The sequence below is a fragment of the Amblyomma mixtum genome, chromosome 8 (assembly GCF_055824585.1).
Source record: "Amblyomma mixtum isolate Tamu chromosome 8, ASM5582458v1, whole genome shotgun sequence".
Taxonomy (NCBI): Eukaryota; Metazoa; Arthropoda; class Arachnida; order Ixodida; family Ixodidae; genus Amblyomma; species Amblyomma mixtum.
In genome coordinates this window covers 79,299,694-79,323,329 of record NC_143019.1, presented here as the reverse complement: position 1 = coordinate 79,323,329, position 23,636 = coordinate 79,299,694, and the positions used below count along the sequence as shown (strand labels likewise).

The 23,636-nt window shown below is 45.0% G+C and overlaps 1 protein-coding gene across 1 annotated transcript; it reads left to right on the top strand.

The window, feature by feature from the left end:
• The first annotated feature begins 9,602 nt into the window (after positions 1-9,602).
• On the top strand, positions 9,603-23,636 carry LOC149333141 (aspartic protease 4-like). Its single transcript, XM_089557656.1, has 7 exons — positions 9,603-9,758; positions 10,753-10,767; positions 16,505-16,619; positions 17,736-18,156; positions 19,289-19,433; positions 21,718-21,816; positions 23,466-23,636. Exons 1-7 carry the CDS (start codon positions 9,603-9,605, stop codon positions 23,634-23,636), a joined length of 1,122 nt encoding a protein of 373 aa, XP_089413782.1.

Genomic DNA, 23,636 nt, shown 5'->3' with positions numbered 1-23,636 from the left:
TGAACGGTCATTGCTTACAACCTATGGTGTCAAGCTGTATTTACCTTCGTGGATAAATAAATAGCTTCCTGTACTCGTCTAAACTTAATAAGAAATTCAGGGGGCACTTTGGCTCTCTAAAGTGCTGCCAGGCGAAAGCTTTTCCTGGTGCACTGTTTGTTTTTTATTTTATTTTTATTTTTTACATTTTATGCGTTTAATTTATTTTTTCATTTTATTCTTTATTTTCGTTCTTCTTAATTTTACTGATTTTATTTTTATTTCACAATTTCTTTTACAGTTTGGTTTTATGTTTTATTGCGTTGTTTTAATTTTTATTTTTGTTTCCTTTCTTGTTTTCCTTGTTTCTATTTTTTTATATTTTTAATTTTCTTTGTTTTAATTTTTGTTCCTTTTCTTATATTTCTTCCTTTATGGTTTTTTATTTTTTTATTTCACATATTTTCACATTGTTTTTACTTTTTGTTCCTTTCCCTATTTTTATTGTTTTTATTTTTTCTTGTATTTTTATTTTATTTACGGGAGCCATGCCTTCACTAGATGCGACTTTATTCATGCTCAAAACTTGAGCCTTCGTGGCTGTGTGGTAGGGTTCCGCTTCAAATGCCAAAGGCCCTGATTTCCAGCCTCGACGCAGTTTCTTTTTAAGTAGTGACGCCGAAACGCGGACAAATCTGCCGACACGGCTGCTAACGACAGTATGAGGCACTAAAGGCTGTCGCCTTAATATCTATTTGTTGAAAGTTCGTCATGCCTCGACATGAATTATTTCCGCCTTTCTGTATAACACACGCCATGCAATGGTCTTCGTGAAACCTAACCCACACTGGTTTCAGATGCATAAGGGTCGTTGGTTTCACTTTTATGGGTCTCGATGCTTGCGTATTTAGCAATCGCTACACGGCTTCCTACCTTTACAGTTGTCCTACGACAATAAGTGATGGTTGAATGGCATTCAAATTTCCGGATTTCCACGCGTAATCGGTTACATTAAAAGTTATACTCAGTACTCATACAGTACCTAACTGCAAACAGCATTCACCGGAGCGAGGTAGTGAATCATCCGATATAGGAGGATCATGGCTGAAAGTTCTAATTCGTAAATTCTAATCGTCTTCATGCAATTACAGATGACTGGTGAGTAAAGTGAAGTGCTGAAAAACTCCCTATAGCTAAAAGTTCCCTTTCTGCGGAAAGAGTGCCATCCGGTGCTGGGTTGCGAGGCTCCGCATTGGTCGGAAAGTTTTGACATCACACGTGAAGCGGCGGCATTGTGAAGTGATCAAAGCATTATATACGTTCTGATTTCAATGCCCCAACATGGCCGAAACTTCTTTACGAAATACATGTATGTGATGTAAATTAACTGCGTTACATTCGAAACTATGACCCTTGGACTGCGATTCAGACCGGCTAGCCCTTGGTTACGCAGGTACGCTCATACAGCTTAGTTAAAGGGGAGTTTGATACGCATATTGTGGAGTATTGAACATAACATGGCAGCTTACTGTTTGGTTTGTGGTTTGGCTTATGGTGTTTAACGTCCCAAAGTGACACAGCCTATGAGGGACGCCTTAGTGAAGGACTCCGGAAATTTCCACCACCTGGGGTTCTTTAACGTGCACTGACACCGCACAGTGCATGGGCCTCTAGAATTTCGCCTCTATCGAAACTCGACCGCAACGGCCGGGATCGAACCCGCGTCTTTCCGGTCAGCAACCATTCAGCGGCCGCGGCGGTTTGGCAGCTTGCGACTGTATGCTGAGTATGTGTGGAATTATAGAGGAGTAATTAAGATAGTATTCATTAAGCGAGTAGCAAAGTGCATATCGATGAGGGAAGAGAGTACGCTAACGTCTGTAAGTTTGTATCACGGGACACTGCCGTGATATGTGGATACGGTAATATTAGTAGAGCCCGTGAAAAGGTAATATGCGCTATAGACGAAGTGGAGGCCCAGCCAGAGCCGTTGAAGCTATCGTGCCCTACACTTGCAGGCGCAGCTTAAGTGCCTCCCAAGTTTTCAATACCAAGGTGAGTATTGCACAGAGTACCGTCGAAGAAGGCACGTAAACTCCTTCTACACCAAAAAAAAAATACATGGGGTACGTATTTCCTGGATTGGAAAGACAAGCGGCACCATTTCACAAACTTTCAACGTGAGAAAAGCAGCCCAGACTGGTTTAAAATGCGTATATTTAAATTTCGATATTTACAACTGCATTACCGGTTGAGAAAAATGAAAAGCTAAACTCAAATTGAATGTTAACGGCCTTCGATTTAACAAAACAAAGTTTTTCGCTAAGAAAAAGATAGTCTTTAATTACTGAATTCTGTGTTTATTGCGCTCTATTACCTACATAATGTCCGCCTTGCCGTACAAGCCACTTCAAAGACCCAACCAGCCTATCTTTAACAGTTTTTAAACTAAATATCGGTAAACTTTAAAAAAACACCTCGAGAATCAATTAATTAATGAAAAGATGGCCCCGAATTTAACCGAATGCATGCAATGATCATATCAGGGTTCTGTACCTTCCTTTTTTAGAGTAAATTTCAGCCCACCGCTTAATCTCGTCGGCTAGATTTGATCCCGTAAGGAGGAAGGACGCGAGAAATAACAGCAAAATTTAAGTCAATTTCTGATTTCTCAATTTTTCTTTATTTTGATTTCGTAATCCTTGGCTCTTTATATGCCTTATGACAAATATTGTACCTAAATATAAGTCAAAATTTTCACCACATTTTTTTTAATTAACGGCTGTTGAAAATTGTGACGACTAACACTCATGATGGCACCGGCGAATTGCGCATTACCGCGGGTTTCATTTCAAGGAGCTTCCCCTTGTTGCAGTGCCGCATTTCTGAGACCAAAAGCAAGACTACAAATCGTGATAAACGAGGCAAAAGTGGGATTAAACTTCAAGTTGGTTTTCTTTGCTTTGACTTTTTGTTCCAATCCAATTACTCGACCCTTGGGGATTTCCTAATCGATGACAGTTGAACGAAACAGTTTGTGAACATGATTCATGAGACGTCTAAGGCTAAAAACAGCTCTAGATTTTTAGACGCCCAAGTGTAATAGTTGTTGGAAGCCATTTCTGTAAGAAACTTTTTTTTAGATATGTATGATGGTGTTCAACATTTGTTCTATTGAGTACTGAGCACCTAAATAAAATCTAATAGCTACATTGCACATAGCAGCGCTTTGCGAACACGCCACGAAAAACGTGAGCTCTTGGTCCTTAGTGGTTCAAAGCTCCAGTCATAACTTTATGAGAGGGTTAATTCTAGCCAATTGTATAGTGTACCAGTCAGCTAAAATAAAATGTAGTCCTGAAATGAGTTTAAAAAGTGACGTATCCTTGTCTTGGCTAGTCGCATTTTATGCATAGATAACATAAATAGCTCTACCTGCCACATACCACCGGACTTAAGAAGATTTCAGGCACCGTGAAATCGACGGAGTATTCGAGCCGATGTGGCTTTGCACTGCAGAAGCCAGAGGGTGTCACTGTTCTCCGAGGGAATTGCACAGGGTTTCCCATTTTATTTATTTTTATCGAAGAGAACATTGCATAGCTATTCTTTGGACATGGAAAGGTGGTAGACTATGAAAGTGGGCACTCAAGGAGGGAAACATCCAACTCTTACACGACCAACACTTCAATGTAAGACATGCAGTTGTGTAGAGCGCTGCCGACTCCAACGTTAATACCTTCAATAATCGAGACTTGAGCAGCATAGCTGGCAAGTATTCACATTTTTTTTTCCGGCATGTAGCCGGACTATTTCTTTATGGATGTAGAATGTATTTTCAAAGGTACGAGAGGCCGATAGCCGTGTTCGTAAAGATTCTCATAGGTACAAAAGACAATTGCTGATAAAATTCTTTGAAACTTGTAAGAAATTTTTCATTGATCAAAGCACGGCCTTGTGAAAACCTCCTGTTGACAATGTGCCGTCTCATTGCGCAAATTTTCCTTATGCACACCATGATTAGATGCCTTACGCCGATATGAAATGATGTCGGATATGTGACTACTGAATAGTGCTCTCTTTAGACTTTTTAAATAGAAAGAAGTACCTAAAACGCAGTCGAAAAAAAAAACAGTCGTACATAATATCTTTTATATTTTTTGCCTGTGCAGTCACATTTCATCGCGCGTATTACCGACTGCGAGTAAGAACAAAGATATATTTGCTAGCTTTTGCTCTTAACCGTGGTGCCTTGTCCTGTTGGCTTCAGCTGCGTCTTATCGGAACGATGTTTGTTTTTTTTTTGTTCTAAAAACGGACTGAGAGATGAGACGCGCATACATGGAATAAAGGTATGTCTAGTTTCAAGGCTCATATTTAGGCGGCGATGTTGTTGGCTCTTTACCCTGCAGGGCCATTATGACCGCTCAGGTAGTCGTTCTCTGGACCATTCAATGGTTTATCAGAGTTTATCGGAGTTTAACGTCCCAAAGTGAGGCTATGAGGAAAGCCGTAATGAAGGGCTCCAGAAATTTTGACCAAGTGGGCTTCTTTAATGTTCACAGATATGGCACAGTACAGTGGTCGGGATCGAGCTCGCGTCTTTCGTGTCAGCAGCCGAGCGCCATAAACAGAAGCAGCACAGCGGCTGGACCACTGAATGGTATTTTTAATTCTAGGCTGCTTCACGGACGCTTACTTCGTCTGTAAGGCGCCTGATCACTTATTGTATTCTGTTCCTTAACTCATGTGAGACGGAGGGCTAACTTTTCGAGGGCGATATGGAGGCGGTCATGAGAACGTCATCAAAACTCAGATCTGATCTGCTTTGCCTAGAGAAGAAGCAACCAAAACATCGAGTCACAGTTTCGGCTTTCCACGAAATGTGGGTGAGAAAAAAAGTTTTATGCATGAAAACTAGACCGAAATAACCAACTCAAAACTTCTCTTCGGTTATCCGGTCTCTGACAAGTGAACCCACTTCTCTCATCTGACAAACATCATCTGGCCTGAGGCGGTTTTTACCCACCAGAATCTTGTACTTATTTAAAGTTACGCAACCAGAATCATAGGGCGGTTGGGGGCGTGTCATAAACACATTTTAATCGGTCCACTTGGAAAATTTTCTACAGCGCTGCAAACACACTGCCTGAAACTAAAGTCATAGTGTCATCGTCCCTGCTAGCTAATGCGAATGGACACTTTTGACCTGCTGTGGCATATCAAAAAATGACCTCGTCATTTCTGCAGAACTAGAAAGATACTGGCCTAACTGTTCATATGACTAGCGGCGTATCACATGGCAAAGCTACTGCTGTTCGACTGCATTTCCTGCCTTTACGCCAGAGTGAAACCTCTGTTTGTAAAAGCCCCCTGCGTTACCCAGTGTGACCTTTCACATGCGAAAGTATGGACTGAAATGATGGGAGGAAAGAAACCGTATAATTGAAACGGAAGAACTTTCTTCCGCGCTGAACTTCAAAAAACCTTCCTCGCGAAAGTACTTGAGCTGAAATTTGGCTGCCATTGGGAAGCCAATTTCCTTTCCACTACTCATCATTCGGCTAGGCGCAGATTCTGAATAATAATGAGGCTACATACACAATAAAAATGACGGCAAACGGGGGCTCCGTAGACAAAGCTCGGTGTGGACCAGTCTCATTAGATAACGCATGTCAGAGAGCTATTTAAATCCATGTTTTAACGTAAGCCAATGGAGCAATCGGAGGAACTCTGAGAGCAGTGCCTGTCGGATCATTCCCCTTGAATTAGAGCGGCCCGGATACCTTGTTCGATGGTTATCCGCGATGTGGCCAGATTAGGGGACTCACAAGAACCAGGATAACGTCACTTGGGATGCGGCGCCGCACGACGCTTGCGGCCTCAGTGACGCGGCGCAATCAGGTGGTTCACTCTCATACTATCAGCATTCTAAAGGGAGGAACATTGGTGCCTATTTCACTGGCTGTTCACTATGCAGCGCTTTCGAGCTGCGTGACACCTGGTGCTCATGTAAGACCCTCCGGGGCAGCGATGTCGCGCGCAACATGCCACTGCCTCTGCGATGATGCCCACTTTTGCGGTGTTCTGTTTCAAGGCTATATTTATATGTTTCATTCGGACAAAGATTCCATCTGCTTACCGCAACCCAACCTCTTATGTAATCAGCCCAATAACGGAGATCTTTAAGGATATCAAACGAAGTTCCTCTGTACTAGGCTGTCTTGATCAAGAGACCTCCTGGAGTGTGGGCTATGTTCCTGGCGAAGGATCCAAGTGAAGATTATTAAAGCGTTGTCTTCCTTTCAAGAGCCGTTGCTGCGAATGCTATTTTTTCCTCTAGTTATAAAAATAAGAGTATCACAAGCAATGAGTGCACCAGGGTCCAAGTACACTACAGTCAGCACCAAGGCCCATATTATCGAGATCTCAGCGGGATACCACCTTTTTATTTATTTGAGGATGGCGACCACAATCCTCACACTCCCTTTGCTCGAAACATCCCCAGACACTCAATATGTCTTTCCAACAATAAAGGAAAAGTTATCAATAAAAGAGCCTGTCGTTGGTAGGGGAAAAAATGCAACGACTTTCTACATGTCATAAAAACAGAGCCGGTGAAAGCGATAGAAAAGAATACTTATGACGGGGCCTCCGATAGCAGTCACGTGGAATGCTCAGTGGAGTCATTGGGTTTCCTGCAATGCATGAATGCCTTAGAATCAGGTGATTTATTTGAGAAAATATACATGGAAACGGTGTTTGGGAAAAGAAGCCTGGTCCTCGGGCTTCTGCAACCAGCATTGTTAGCAAATAAAGGGAAGCCAGCCATAAGGTATGTAAAATGCTAGAAGACTAGACAGCCAGCTCAACAGTATCTAGTCATATTTCGGAAAAAACCTGTCTTATTAGAAATCGGGCACAGTCTACCTTATCCGTTACTAAGGCGCTAACACGGCTGCAATTCTGAGTGCTAGCTCGCGGATCGGGCTTGAAAAATGTACCCTCAGGGAAGGTGGGGAGAGGTAGGGGGAGTGGGCATTTCACCGAGGCCAAAGACCTGCTATCTTAGCCTGTAGCAGAGGTGTTGCGCATAAGCGCATAGATAACAAAACCCTCGACTTCTGAGTCCCTCTTCTACTACAGAGGGCAAGGGCTCTTTACCTTCGACAACACGTGTCCGACACTCTGCGTACACATTTGCGTTGTATGCGTATACCCGGCGTTTCACCAATAATGTTCTGAAATTTTTTTATATAGGCTTTTTGACTGAAGAGAACAGTTTTACCGCCACATCATTATCAGCGGTGTAGTCCATCAGAATACCGGTAAGACGAGCTAACTAAAAGGTTGTTTATTTAATGCTCAGTAAAGTTTTCAGCTATTGCGGCAAGTCTCCTTATTTATTTAGAGGAGTGTATCCTACTATATGTAATATTCATATCACTTTTTGGAAATTTGGAAAAGGAGTTACCCTCCTCGCTGTGGGTCAAGAAATGTGGGCTACTTTGCGCCCAAATTTATGCGCTTTTAAGAAATTTGCCTTCACAGCAACCCCTCCAGGGCACGCAAACCACCGAAATCAGAATTTATTTTGGACCACAGACCTGAGGGTAACTGCAGCTTCAGAATTCTTAAAGATTGTATGAATATTACTTACGGTGGTCAACACGCCTCTGAAACAGCAAGGAGACTAACATAAATTGTTAAAAAGTTCACTGCTAAATTTTAGTTAACCAGCCTATTAGATAACACTTCGTACCTGTATTCTGGTGCGCTGCATCGCTGACAGCGGTGTGCCGGAAAAAGAGCTCTTGTAACTAAAAGAGCCTATTTTAAAATTTGCAGAACATCCCAGTGAAACACTTTGTGTATGATACCTCTGACGAAGTCGAGCCCTCTAATGCCGATGGCAACCTATCTCAGTTAACTACAAACGCAAGCACTTGGATTATCTGTTCATCATCATAAAAAAAGACGCAACTTTTATTAACGCCATTTTGCGCAAGCGGCGAATCTGATGTTTGTGATTATTGAAGGGTGTAGGGAGGATTGGCGTTATTACGAATGCTGATTAAATGTCACCATGGTGATAAAATATTCATTGCCACGTAACCCACATCGTGTGACTGGAACCCGCTCTGCATATGGGTGCTCTAGCTATGTTTAACGTATGATAGTGCTATAGTAGAGGGCTCACCCAGATTTCATGACGCTAATTATGCTAAAACCGACGTGGCTTAGCCATTAACTCTTCATGTTTACTCCTCATTCCTTCGCTCAATGTTCCTAATTAGGATGCTGCCTTCGCGTAAACAACATCATCCTCCATTTTAATAGAAATAAATTACGTCGTTCCTTTGAGTTGTACAAAAGGCACATGGGAGTCAGCTTGCGTCATAGAAGAAAGCGATACCTGTCCTGATGCTTGCGAGCAATTCCAAAAGCGAACATCTTATAACGGGACTGTGGTAGATTAGGATTGCTCACTGATAAGTCTATAACCCGCGAGCATCATGCCGGTATCTTTTTTTTTTATGCACTGGTGCTAGGGGCTCACTCGATCCTTAAATTTCGTGCACTCGCAAATATGAGATCCGGTGCAGATTCCCGTAAACCGCTAACAGTGCTCACTAGGGGTCCTTTAGCACCAGGACTACTTTAAAGGAATTTCTAAAGAAGCCTGCAAGACCCTGCGGCCTGAGATAATGTTTGTTGTCGTTTCTTTTTTTTGGCCATACGCAGCGCCACGTATCCTGTAAGCAGCTTGTAACGGCGATCCTTCGTTTTATCACGTGATGGGGACGGTAGCTGAGCAACGATAAAACAGTTGAGGCTTTGAAGAGAAAGTCATTACAGCTTTAAGCTTTGAAAAGATCTTTACTGGGCGAGTCTGAGCCTTGGCATCATCAATGTGGCGGCGATAGTGGCAAGTGCTCCCGACTGTCATCGGAGAACTGACATCCCGATTGTCATCTACCGCCGCCTTCCGCAACATTCACATGAAAGCTTACGAGAAACTTTCCAGATAAGGTACGGAATGCACCTTTGAGAATCTCGGGTATTACTGAAGTAGCTGCGCGTAGTTACAGTCTTAAGAGGAAAATCTAGCCGCGACTCGAGCAACAAAGTGATTAGACCGCGTGCAGACGGCTTGAGGTATGAGCAATAAAAACAAAAAGCTCCACTACAGTATTTACTATTCCAATTCTAGTCCACAGTTTGTTAGATGCACTGTATTCTTAAACATTTCTATTACATGGTTAATATTTAATCTAATTTTAGATGGAACAGGTAGGCGCGCACGTAAAACATGCCACAGCTTCTGGGACAATCAGCTCATTATACATTTGTAATTTAAATATGTGCCAAAGCGAGAAACAAATAAGCTACCACGAAACTATATCGTGTAAAATTTTAAAGAAATGTATTGTGACGCATCCGCTGCCAAATCTTCTTTCTTGGTCGCCCTTACCGCGTTGTCTAAGAACTGACGAAACTCATGCTTACATCTGCATTCAGACGTGCAGACTTCGGTGAAAGTTTCTATTCAAAAGGGCTTACTACCGAGCCGGGTATTGGTAAACTTCTTGCAACTCTACAGGCCAGTATCCCTGCATGTAATGGAAGAGAGCCGTCAGCCTCAGCAGATTTGGGCACCCCGAGTGGAAGCGAAGGGCTCGAATAAAGGACAGAAACTGAGCGCTTGGGTCGCGCGCATTGACGAAGGTGACACGTTTCCTGCGGCTCCCGGAGCCTCGCGAAAGTCTGAAGAAATCGTTGGCAAGATTGCAGCAAAATAGCTTAGCTCTGGGACCATGAATAGGTGTCCTCCGCTACCCAACAACAATGCCGTTTGAGATCCACTAAATAAACTTAAAGGAATTGTTTCATTCTGTCTTCTTTTTACCTGCTTTTTGTGTTACTTCCCATTTAATGTTCGCTTCCTCTGCAGACCAGAATACCCGTAACTGAGAAATAAGCTCGAGCAGGCCGACTACAGACTGTACAATATGTAGTTTCATGTGCCTCAAGTGCACATCATCGACAACACCACTGCTACTCTAGAGCTTAAAAGCTAACGCAGAACCCAGGAAGATGTTAAAGCATGGAACACGTTTGAAACAACACGTAACTAGGATTATATCCACATTCGGGCTTTGAGATCTTTTGATGGTAACTCCGCCCTAAGTGATATTCTAACTTTTTCGAAAAATACGCGAAATGATACCAGATAGTTAGTCTTAAGTAAGACATAATTCTCAATTTTCTGTATAGAACGAGCCATCTTTGCGAGAAGATTGAGTGTTTAGTCAAATTGGTTTTTTTTCCTGAGTGACAATGTCACACAGAAAGGAAAAATACTGCTTGTCCTCAAAGCACTGTATGTTCCATACCACTGTGCTAGTTTTCAGAGTACTCGCGAGAAACTGACCTGTGGCTTCACAAGGGAACCCAACGAACGCCCGCTTGCACACGAATACGCTAAAGGCTGGTTACTATTTTTTTTTTCGCGTCACGTAAGCAGACCCCTGCGTCTCCAAGTGGACGGTTTCAGCTCAAGGTAAGCGCGCTTAGCTCGCAAGGATAAGGCGAATCCGTGGCTTAGCGCGTTTACTGCAACAGCCAGCGGTCCTCCGAGCGGGAGCCAACGGTAAACAAACCAACCACACGCAGAACTGTTGGTGCGTACATGCAACAACTTAAAGGCACCGCTGCAATGGAGGGCAGCAGTTTTTTTATCACAGTGCTAGGACTTCTGTGCCTTTCCAGTGGCACAACTACAGGGTAAGTAAACATGTTTCTAATTTTTTTTCATGGTGCTTCTTTAGCCTTTTGTAGGTCGCACGCTCACAGTAAATGTTTGACTAAAACACGAAGATGCCAATTTCTAGAGCTTTAGTCGGACTAGATAAAACATTTCAAGCTAGTTGATTCTTTCTTTGCGAACTATTGTGGAAGCGTTACAGGCTGTTGCGTTATGTAGTTTTCTACAGGATTGGCGAAAAAGGGAAAAAAAGAGGCAACGAAATAAGTTTTTCAAGTGCCCATCGACCACAATGGCGAGGTTACACAGGGCGCACAATTAAAACTTAACGTTTGAAGGGAACACAACCCCGAGTCCCTAAAAACCTCAGGAGCGCTTTGAATCTTGGATTCTGTTAACGGACAAGAGTCCAAGGGGAGGAGAGTAGCAGTCAAAAAGGCTGTAAGTCGCAGCAGCTGATAACAAATGCAGTTTCCCCAGTCTTGACTGGGCATAACCTTGCAGGAAAGGACTCGAATGCGCCGAGTGCTGAAAAAAACCTTTTAGGATGCTTTTTGTGTACAAAAATAAGGTCATGCTCTGTTTCCGCTGGTACTACAAACATTTCTAATGTTTTAAAGGCTGTAATTTATTTGACCACGTTCAGAATTCAAGTTTTTCTCGTCCTTATATTGGTGAACCCAGTCAGAATGGTTTTGTCTATCTGTAATGATGTCGCTAGGTGCCATTAACAATGACGAAAGAGAAACAGAGGCACAACCCTGGTTTTAATTTTTGTTTCGCGCAGTGTAAACCAATTTTTCCTGAGCCCTAGAATGTAATCAAGATCGAAACACTGTATATGTGGGCTTCTGTGTGCAGTCGGTAGAAATTAATCTTTGGAAAAGTTTAACACTTCTTTCTCATGGGTATCCGCATTTTTTTTAATTACAGTTCACGCTCATGTGCAAGTTTCACAAATGAAGGAGCTGAAAGTTCCGACTGTCGAACGTTCGTGGTGCCACTCACAAGAGACAATAACGTAAGGGATAAGAATAATCAACATAGTTTACGTAGGAGCACTAATGTTGGAACTGAGGCTAATTTGTGGGCGCAAAAATTTTAGTATTCAAACAAAGATTCCATTCCTTTCTTGAGGTATATGCGGTTGGTATCCGAAATGGAGCCGCTCTCCAGTATAAAGCCGGCGGTTTTAATATTTTTGTACAGAAACTTGGTGCAGAATGCTTGTTCTAAAATATTTTTACGATCTGAATTCTGCAACGATAGTGCAAAATAATCTCAGCGTTAAGAAGTAACAAAATCTCGATAGAGCAAGGTTCCGGACTAGTTGGTAAGGCATTTAAAGGAAGAAACAGCGCGACGAAACACGGACACACGAAGAAATGTCGCTCGTGTGTGTGTCATTTCTTCGTGTGTCCGTGTTTCGTCGCGCTGTTTCTTCCTTTAAAATCTCGATGCTGCCATCTTAAGATGAGACCATGAGTTAGCAAAAAAAAATGGATCTCTGGGAACTCTTACACTGCCTGAAGCACTACTGACGATGCGGAATTTAGAGACGCACGTTCACCAAACGCTGTGCCCTTTCCTTTTATGCGCGGTAAAAAAATTCCAGGAACAAAAAACCACATTATCTGTTCTCATTGCGACACCATCAGAAGCTCTTGGTAACTTTATACCAAGTTTTGTACGAACCTGTCATGGTCGTGTTTGTGCACACCCGCTTTCATGGTTGTGTTTGTGCACACCAGCGCGTCCCTCTGCATTCAACGGGACATCACATCGGCACATCTAGCCAGTGCCGTAGATCTAACCTATAGTGGTCACCACCGGTCTGGTGACGTTATTTCCGATACTTCGAACTGTGTGATTGACGACGAACTTTCTTCCCGATGAGGATTCTAAAGCTATCGTTAGATTTGGATCTCTGGGCCTATATTTCCACCTTGGTGTACAACATTTTGTTGTCATGTGGTGCGCGCAACATAATCCAAACGTGCAAGCGCTTCAATGAGAGATTGTGAGAGCGCGAGAAAAGCCTGAAAAGTTGCACCGACAGCAACCTAGTCCTTCAGTGGTGTGACCTTGACCATGCCGGCACTCGTTTGTAGAATCAGTACAAGAAATTGAAAAAAAAAAAACGTGAAGAGAGCGCCCGAGAGATATGCGAAGCAGTAGAAATTTTCCAGAAAGGACGAAGATGTTAGCATCCCACGCTTGTCCCTCCACCGAAAAGAGATATCCTACATTTTAGGGCGGTAATTGATTGACTTGTTTTTATGGCGCAACTGTTAAGTGTCAGTTTGTGGGTTGAGCGGCGTTTCTCGCCCTATGCCTTGGCGTTACAGACGAATCGAACTGACGCAGCGGAGTGTGAAAGAGAGCGAACGTTTAGCTCAGCGGACGATGAAAGCACAGCGATAGCGAAAAGAGCGTGAGGAGGGAAGTGAGGAGGAGGGTACTGGTCAATGACTTCGCGGCGGAGACCCGCTAACAGATGGCGCCAGGGCAGCACGCGCCGTTCACACCCATGGGGCATGTTCACACCGCAGTCCGTTCGCCCTAAAAGAAGCTATGCTGTGGCGGATCGCTGTGCGCACTGCCCAGCCGAAACTCGGAGCCACGTACGTTCGACCCTGCGCGATACGTATGTGGTCTCTCACGGCCCAAGTACAGCAGTAGCTAGGCTCAAAAATCAAGTTACCGCGAAGCGCAAGCGTCCTCTAATTTTTCGTCTCCTTTTATTCCTTTTCGTGTTCCGACTCGTCACACCACATCCTTCACAAAAGGGCCCCTTTCGGCTACGGGATGGTATGGTTGCTACGCAAAGCGCGCGTTGAGTTCTTCCAACGGCGTCCTTTTGGCGGATCAATCCTTCGTGTAAAATCAAGATTTCCCTTCTTCCTAGGGTGGCCGGCATTCCGAAACGGAGCATACAGTTTCAAGGCATTTCGATTCACTGTCGTATTTGTTTGTCAAATCTGTTGCTATTATGAAAACAGTTATTGGACACATTCGTGCTCTCATTTTGAATCGTAAAGGTTAGCTCACGATTGAATTTAGACATACATAAAGATATGGACTTATATCTGCTTACCTCTCTTAACGCTCGCTTGTGAACCATAATCGAGCATTAATTGTGGAAATTTGGATTTGTTTCCTTCCCAGCAAATAAGTGGGAACTGCAGATGGCGCAAAGGGGCGCGTAGCACAGGGCTCCATAATTAAAACGCCAGGAATCAAAGCGTAGGGTTCATGTATTTAATATTGCTTGGCATTTGTATAAAGTTGTTTCATTCACCATTTTTCGTCTTCTACGTAAGCGCTTTTACTCTTTCAAGCGTTGCATTTGAAGACGGCTTAGCTCTCAATTTGTCGAGGAATAATTATCATTATGAGCTATGATTATGATCGCACATATTTTGAAATACGTCATCAGCAAGGATGCATCTTCTACGCTGCAACAGCGTATGCCGGAGCTGTTTTCTTTTACAGCTACGGATTCCCCGAAAAAAGTTCACGAATTCCACTCGTGAAACGAAAAAACCTGGCCCGTTTGTGCGTAGGATGGAACAAAACTTCCCATCGGCATTCACATGGGAATGCCCCAATCCACCCTTAGTATCAACCGCACCCCACCCCTCTCAGTCCCAGTGGGAAGCTATCCTGTATAGCACAGCCCTGAGACGACCCTGGAGCCCTGGAAAGAGCCCTGGAAAGAGGGATTCGTCCTCTCATTCGTCCTCTGCCCCCCCCCCCCCCCCCCCCCTCCAGCCTTGGGTCACAATGCCAGTTTTTTTCTCTCTCCTTCCTTTCGGGTCAAGGCGTGACACCAAACGGAAGTGAAAGGTGCTTGTAATGCACAGGTGACGTTAAATAAAAAGGACTCGAATTCATCTGTTCTAATGATTAATCATTTGGAGACGCAAATCCAGCACAGGTGCGCTACATACTGTAGCTGACTTTTTACGCAAGTTGGCAGCAGTCAAATGGAGGTTAAAAGTTTTAGGTTCTCCCAGATGCATGGAACGTCATGTAATTTCTTACTTGTCCCTTAGGGTAGAACTTTTCTGCCGCATCACGGAATGCAACGAATTAGCATGAGCCGGAAAAAAAAGTACTGCAGCCACGAATGTCGGAAGCATTCCTACCGTTAGATAAATAGCGGCAATTGGCCTGCCATGCACACCTTCGAAAGCGGCCTCCTAGCCTATCGAATCTACCAAAATTGCATACGGGATACGGACCCCGCACACCGTTACCTTATATGGGCCCCTGCTCATCAGGGGTTGGCAAGAAACGAGGCAGCAGACGCAGCCTCCCGCGCGCTCTCTCACCGGGCTGTTTTCTCCTCCCCATCCGATCAGAAACCCGATTTTAATCCGGTCTACACGTTCAAAGATATTACAACATATTATCAAAATTGTTATCGCCTTTACCCTAGCCCATGTAAAGGCCTCAAGAAGGCGGATGAGCGGCTCCTTCTCCGCCTTCTCACCAATACATTGCTGTGCCCGGCAGCGCTAAAACTTTTGACCCCTCCTTTAGCGGCAGCTGCCCACACTGTAGTGCAGTGTCTTCTGACACCTATCACATGGTGTGAGCCTGCCCCTCCAACCCCGCTATTCCCCCCATCCCCAACCCAACCCGGGAGGACTGGGAGGCGACCCTGCTCGGCTGCCACGACTTACAGGCCCAACAAGCCTTAGTCGGGCGCGCCTGGGCGGCGGCCACCGCCACTGGGGTCCCATACTGGGGACCTCCACATAGTGTTTGTAAGGATCGGTCACTTACGGGCTGATCCAAACATACCTCCTGTTCATTCTTAATAAATGTTTTCACCACCACCACCACCACCTCCAGCTGGCTTCAAGTGGGGCACCTGCTGACGCCTGACAGATTGTAAAAAACATTTGCGGGGGCTTAGCTTTGGTTAAGCATGGTAGGTTGCGAAAGCAGGTGTTTTATACTGCATATGCAGCGCCTCTAGTGGGAAGAGCGCGCAGCGCGCCGTGCCAAGCGGCCGCCGTTACCCGACGAGCCGAGATGGTAGCCCGTCTCTCGCTCATGGTATGACGTCACGCTGTGACGTCACTAGCGCCTTTACGTAATTTTCTTTCCTTTAATTCATTTTATGGCGATAGCCTGTAATGGCTCATGCTCACGGAGTCCGCTTGCGCTGGAATCGTGCCAACTGTGGCCTCTCCTCCGCGCAGCGGCGCAACCTCCTGCGTAATTTTCTTTCCTCTAATTCATTTTCCTCATTACGGGCCCGCTTTGTGTTCCTTTTTTCACTCCCACTTCCTCCCTTCCTGTGCAAACGGATGACGGGTGTCTACCAAGAGATGCGAGACAGAGACAGTTACTGTGTAATTTCCTTTTCTCAAATAGAATTTTCATTCTCTTCACTACGGCTCCTCTTCATCTTTCTTTTTTCACTCCCACTGCCTCCCTTCTTGTACGGTGCGGTTCAGGTGTCCACCGCAACGGTTGCTACGTCAGAGGTCATTCTAAATGTCAAACGTGCCTACCGGCCGCCGCTACGCGAAAGGCCGTTAGTGAGCGTAGTACTGCTTTCGCAAGAAAACGTCCTTTGACATTTGAGTACTATGTGAAGAGTTGAGGCAAACTCTTCTGAGCTGAGAACTTTCTTAAAACCAGCCGTAATACTAGAGTTACTCTGTAGAGTTTCAATCAAGGTACACTCTGCGTGGGGCGGTCGCTGCGATTATCTAACGCTTTGCGTTGACTGTGCAGCACGAGTACTCTTGTGACTTGCATATTGGTTCTCCGTGGCAAGACTTCAAGGCAGTATTCGATACCGCTGCCAGGACCTGGGTGCTTTCTGAAAACTGCCAAGATGAACTATGTCGTGAGTATAGTTTATGGGAACTTACTTCGCGGAAGAAGTCTTTACTAAGTTTAGGCAAATAAATTTCCTTATGGTTAAAATTGTTTCAGTTGATGTTCTGTACCATTAGCCTGGAAATTGCCAAGATCGTGGTAAATAATACGGCAGTTTGCTGTAAGTTTCGAGCAGCGATGCAGTATTCGTTGAAAGAGACGAAACATTTTTTTTTATTTGTGGAGCCATTATGCCTTGAGTATTGCAGAACATGTTCCGTTATTATGATACGAAAGTGAAGTTGCTGTGACATAGACAGGTTAAAGATTGTCTCTGTTTCGGATGCAAACGTTGATCCTGAAACTCATAACTAAAATGAGTTCTAGGCTCTATAGGCCGAACTCGCTACGAAGGCTAAACTCAGCAGTGGCACAGTTAATTATGCGTCGTCCGCGCTAGTCTCGCTCTACCCGTAGTGTGGAAACGAGGAGGACGCTAAAAAGAAAGGCAGTGCATGTTGTACAGCTATCGCTTCTCTATATATTACCTTTCCTAAAGCCCTATAAGGATACTGTGTCATTTATTCTCAGTTCCGCAGAAGCAACGTCAGTGAAAAAGGCAAGCGTCAAAGGAATCTTTGTGAGCGATTATTATTTGATGTCATTCAAGACGGGCAGCAATTAAAGCACCGGATGTTCAAAGCCATTTGAAAAATGTAATGCATGTTACTCGTTTCAATACACCGTAAAAAATCGCTACCGTTTCTAAGCCTTCCAATAAATTTTTTCAGCCAAGAACACACATTGGACGCCACTAATGTCACATTCACCTAATCAACGTTTGCAGTCAGACTGATTACTAGTGGACCACCAAGGAGTTGGACCTGCAAACACAATTTCATAAATGTACATGCGCATTCCTTTTTTTCTTCGCATCGCAATATAGCGCTGCAGTTTCCAAAGAATATTTTTTTTTCATATTTAGAAACATATGTGCTGATACTTTTGTGACATTCACGCTAAACAAATCTCCAGTGAGACTTATTTCCAGCTGACCTCCAATAAGGAGCAAAATGCTGAAAATACGAATGCCCAACTCGGTCCAGTATAATCATTCGGATGCTTTTGTGTTACGTACGCGTAGGTGGGCGCCAGAAGTTCCATCCCAGTCTATCCTCCACATGCAAGGACAGCAGCGATATCGCCTCTACACCCTTCGCCAACGGAACGGTGCAAGGGCTCGTCTCGTGGGACCGTCAGCAAGTAGCCGGCGTGACGCTACCGAGTCTGCCTATTCTGCGGATTGGTGATTTCCAGGGTACCAAGCAGGGCCACAGGGGCCTGTCCTTCAACGCCGTCCTCGGTTTGGAGCAACGGCCAGGCTCTTTCTTTGGCACGCTCGTCCAGGAGCGTGCGTTGACGAGACCCTGGCTGAGCTTCTTCTTGAGCCCCGATGACAAAGTGAAGGGAGAGGCTGTTTTCGGCGCTGCCAAACCGGAACGGTACGAAGAGCCTCTCATGTTTGTACCAGCCACTGGTCCCTACTGGAGCTTCGATATACACGGGTGAGCCGTGAGGTCTGCTTTTCTTATGCGCGTGTTACTCCCAGGCACTACAAGTGACTGGGGCGTTCCCGTATTTATAAATCGTGCTCTAAGATAGAGGGCTGAACTAAAGATTTTGAGAGAACTTTGGCTCACTCCGAAAGGACCTCCTTCGATATGATATTGTCCGCTTTTGTTAATCATTGTCGTTCGATTTTTTTTTAATGCTAGTACAAAGCCGTTACCACCGCGCCAAGCACTCTTAGGTCTTTTGATAGCTCGCATATCCCTCCTAAAATTATTCGTGGCAAGCGAATCACTCTGGAAGTAAATAGTGTCACACGGACTTCTGCAAGGTATACGGTAGGAAAATAGAGGCATCTAGGCAAGGTTCTTCCTGTCCGCTCAATCAACACGCCGTTGTCTGGAATCTTCAGTTAAATATATATTTAAGTGTTTCATAATTTAGAAGTCACAGCTAAGACTTTACTTTCACGTTCCATTCTATGTGGTGTTTTCCAGGGGCGCATTGGGGTAAAAACTATTCGGGGCAGCTAATGGTAAAATTAAGTTCACCGTAATTTCTGCTCTAAATAAATGGCCAGAAAAAACACTGCCTTCTGACTCGCAAAGTATGTAGGAAATCGCAATTTCTGACATCGACATGCATTTTTTCCTGATGATAGCTTGATAACAAGCGCAGGGAATGAAAGTTAGGTCAAGGTTATTTCTAAAACTGATGACATGCTATAAACTGGTTGGAAATAGAATTAGCCTTCGGGCGAGACGGCCGAAATTTCTCGACCTGTGATTAGCAACTTATCTTGAACCTCTTTGCTACTTCACGTGTACAGGGCAGCACTATCATATCTTCAAAGCGATTGTGGCCTTTGCTTGCGGGGCGTCTTGATGTTTTATTTGCTGAATTTCGCTGAGCGTGTTACTGGTTAGCAGACGTATTCCTTCTTTCTGTTTTTATCTTACCCGCTATCCCGCATGTTAATTTTATTACGTTCTTTATTGATTTTTTATGTTATAAGCGGACAAGCAAGTACGATTCTGGGAGTCTAGCCTCTGCCTCTGTTCACTAAGCCAGTCATCTCAATATTAACTGTTATTAGATTCTACTTACCGAACCCAATGTTGCGTTCAGAATAGAGATGGCAGAACACGGACACTACTGCTTCAATGGCTGCGTCGCCAGACCGGCCACAGCTGACCTGTATATTGGTGGCCCTCCCATCGAAATCCAGCGCATCAACAGTGACATCGGAGCCATGAAAGTGGACAGTGGAGAGGTACGTCAGTTGTGACCCCTCATCTAAAGCCCTCACCCGAGGGCCCTTGAGGTATTTGTAGTAAATAAATAAATTGCTGCGTAAGGATGCTTTTATTTGAGAGAGGGCCTTACAACCGCAACTTTATCTCGGTGTTGCAATCCACGGATAGCATGGACCTCGAAAGAAACTAAGGAAAACTATGAACCTGGGTCCGCATTCCGCAAGCTGTCTATTTTTCCTTGTCCATTGTGAGTACATTCTGTCCTCTGTCAATGGCCACCCAGATATACCCGCGGCTTTCAAGAGTGAAGCCAGCCAGCCGACTATTGGGTGGTTGGCAACTGGATCTTATCATTCGGTGAAATTGAATGCAATATGGAGAATAGTGAGGTGATTCGCAGTGCTCTGTCAAGAGCAAGTGACCGGACATGACCACTGGCTGCCATTGACTACGATATGCAGCCAATTGTGAGGTCCAGTCGGCAGCCAACCAATGGTCGGGCCGCTGCCTGAGACGCTTGAAAGCCGCGAGTATATCTGAGTGACCACTGGCAGATGTCCCAGTGAACGCTAAACGAACAATGGAAAATGTATAGCTTATAGAATGCGGCCCCTGGCATAAGAAGGCGTCGACATGCATTACTATTGCTGCCGTAATTTTTATCTCCATTTGATGTTCAATATGAAGCAAGAAATCCTTCTTCATTCTTCGCAATTTCGCAGTGAGTCCTTGACAGCACCTGTAGTAAAGGCAACCACTCCAAGACAGAGGGGAAGGGCTTCAGTAATTATCACCATTATCAGCATCATCTCTAAATATTTATCTATGTACCGTCACAACTAAATGAACCAAGCAGCCGCGGCTGAGCGGCGGCACAGTGGTGTCCGGCGCTCGAACCTGCTCCTGGGCTGCGACTGTAAACTGGCAGGCGTAAGCCTGCGTCCCCGCTCTCTTTCTTTGGATGATAGCAAGTAGGCGGGTAGCATGGGGGGGGGGGGGGGGGAGCAATTTCACGCTTTCGGAGCGGTGCCATGGTGAGCGAGAGCGCGTACTTACGTCAGTCAGTGTGCACTCGCTGGCGGGGAGCGGAGGCTAGCGGCAGAGAGCGCAGCGCCGCAGCTCGGGTGGAAGCCGGCTCCTGCATATAGTAATATATAGTAAACTGGGTAACAGAGGAGGCTGCCGTAGTCCTCTGGCGACGATTTTTACTCTCAGCGCACCTAGCGAAGGCGGGGAAGCGTACCAGCTTTAGAGATGGCCGAGGCCCCAATTTCACTTCCCCGTGCCCACAGCCGCTGATTTTTAGCAAGAGGGCGCCTCTTCACTAGCAAAGCTGAAGGACCAGGGGTATCTGGGATGCCTCAACCTTTTGCCTTCGACGGAGCGTCAGCGGCAGGGGCCTTGCGCAGCTGTATTGCAAACGCGCGGAAAGGGTATCCTCCCTCCACCCACACACGTGCACGCCTGCAAAACTGCGCGTCCCCTATCTACGCGCGCCGCTGGCAGTAGGGGCTGACGATAAGATTTTGCATGCAGTTTCTTTCAGGCGGTGTTGTCTGAAGTGCTTTTGCACGTCCAACTAATTTTAACTACCTTATAACCTTAACATGGCATGTGTGTGTGCTGAATCTCATGCGGCGGAGGTGTGGAACGCCGAGCTCAGCTGCGAAAATGTCGAAAGGTTGGTTGGTTTATGGGGTTTAACGTCCCAAAGCGACTAAGGCTATGAGAGACGCCGTAGTGGAGGGCTCCGGAAATTTCGACCACCTGGGGTTCTTTAACGTGCACTGACATCGTACAGTACACGGGCCTCCAGAATTTCTGCTCCAAAGAAATTCAAGCGCCGCGGCCGGTATCGAACCCACGTCTTTCGGGTCAGCAGCCGAGCACCATAGCCACTGAGCCACCGCGGCGGCTAAAATGTCGAAAGGTGTCCACTTTTAGCGTTTATGTCACTCTATGGGTCCGGCTCCTAGCACAGTGGTCGGTTGCTTTTGAAAGATGATAGGTTCGTTGATGGTGTCCTCAGTGCTAGCTGTGCTCTAACTCGTTGATGGGGCTGTATAATTCGATAGCCAGCAAGGACATTCAGATCTCACGCCCTAGTCCGCGGTTGACACCAGGTGACGACAGCACTTGAACGATCAGCAACTCCGGTTTCCTGTAGCCACATGCCATGATGGATAACGGGGAAGGCTCATTCGCTTTCCACTGTCCGTCTATAATTCGAACGCGCACACGTTCATAATCATAGAACCGTCGATAATCATGAAATTAACTTTTTTACTTCCTTTTCTGCAGTGGATGGTTAACTGCGAAAGGATACGGCAGCTTCACGATATCAAATTCTCTATCAACAACCGCATATTCATCCTGAAGCCAGAATACTACATAGTGCAGGTATGTTTGAACTATGCATGCCTTCATTAAAAATGTCGATTATGAAAATATAGGTCACGTCGCCTAACGAGTGCCATTGATAATGCATTTCGAAATGTTCTCACGTTTTTGCCTAAATCTAATGAAATACGTTGTAGCGCCTCCACTACCGAAAACTGAAAGGCGAGTGAAACGTTTTTCTGTTCATAAAAAGGAACCGGCAGTCATTCTACCACATCCCTTTAAATGATGCACAAAGCTGCTCAATGACTAAAATAGAGCACGGTCCGTGTTCTAACTGCAATCACACAAGGAACGGGACCCCTCGAAAGACTCAAAGTGTTCAACAGCTCATTGAAGCAACGGATTCGCTATCAGAGTACTAAAAATCTATTGACAAAACAAGAAATTATCTACTGCAAATAAAATCCTGCATACCGGGATAAAATATGTCGGCAATGCTGCGTTGCTGATCACCCAAAACAACCTACTTTTAAGCCATTGCGCCTGATCGAAGTTGCTACGCAACTACTTTGAATTCAAAGTTACTTAAATACCATGACCCTTCTAAAATTTGTGGGGCCCCTATACCATCGACACCAACACGAGTGTCGCAAGTGACGACGTGTATCTTCGCGTATGCTACGAAAAAAACTGTTTTCCAGCTCAATGAAATAACCACTACGGGAATATGAGCCCTGTGAGATCCTCAGCGGCTAATGCCTCGTTCCCTTTAAAATAAACCGAAGCTGTTCGAGGCCTATCAAGGCTTGTATACTACAAAACAATCCCATTCTTAGCTGAGCGCTCAAAACGTAACCTTATACCAGCCTCTTGAGTTCAACGTACCACTGCAGACAAAATATGCCATCGAGTTTCTACTGAACACCTGAGCCGTTAATAAGAAAGCCTTCACTTTGCTAAAACCACGTTTGTCGCTGTTGCATAAGAATGATCGCTTTAGAAACAATAAGAAAATTAAGGGCACAGCTGCTGCAAACTATACTCTACGCAAACCAGCATCTCAGAACCACTGCCTTCCAAAGTCCATCTGAGATTGTAGTCACTTAAGGGATCGCAGCTTGACAAAGCCAATACCTTGACAAAGTCTTGTGACATCGTATTCCGCGTATCTACCTACGGATGGATTACTTGAGAATCGTGGCGAATGGCATCAGTTCACACAGTATTTCGCGGAAAAGAAGTGGACTGAAAAAACAACAGAATGAGGAAAGGTGCGCGAAACAAAGCAATTTGCATTTGCTTGAAACCTTCACTGTGTATATGAATATTCGTATAGTTTCAGTGAAGATATTGCTCCTCTGCGTAACGACTAACTCCTTGTTGCGCTGCGCATTTGTAGAGCACAAACATGCAAACTATATATTCACACTTATATTCACTATAAAGAACCAGGTCACTAGGAAAGCTTCTTTTAGTATCGGAACAAATTTTCATGCGTTTTTTTTTTCTTTTGCGCCTAAAAGTGCATTGAAATATGAAAATAAATTAGAGCGCGGAAGTGTTATTTGCTATTAAAATTGTTCAGATGCGCCTGAACCATGATAGCGAGATGGACCGGGACACTAACTTGTCCCCGCATGACTGCCAATATCCTGAGCACTGTTTTTTTTTTCTGGTAAGCATCCTATGTCACCTCTCTCTTGCAGCGAGACACACCAAATGGGAAACGCTGCTACAGCGGCTTCATCGAGGCCGTCGAGAAAGGAGGCGTCACTTGGCACCTGGGTCACGTGTTTCTGAGGCGTGTCTACACGGTCCTGGAGTGGCCATCCGGCAGCTCAGAGTTTGGACAGATTGGATTGGCCTACTCGCGGTGA

Excerpts from the sequence above, each read along its gene's own strand:
- LOC149333141 (XM_089557656.1), top strand. The coding sequence starts at position 9,603 with ATGGAAGAGAGCCGTCAGCCTCAGCAGATTTGGGCACCCCGAGTGGAA. Across the intron at positions 18,157-19,288 it reads TGGAGCTTCGATATACACGG|AATAGAGATGGCAGAACACG; the intron begins GTGAGCCGTGAG and ends TGTTGCGTTCAG. Across the intron at positions 19,434-21,717 it reads TGAAAGTGGACAGTGGAGAG|TGGATGGTTAACTGCGAAAG; the intron begins GTACGTCAGTTG and ends CCTTTTCTGCAG.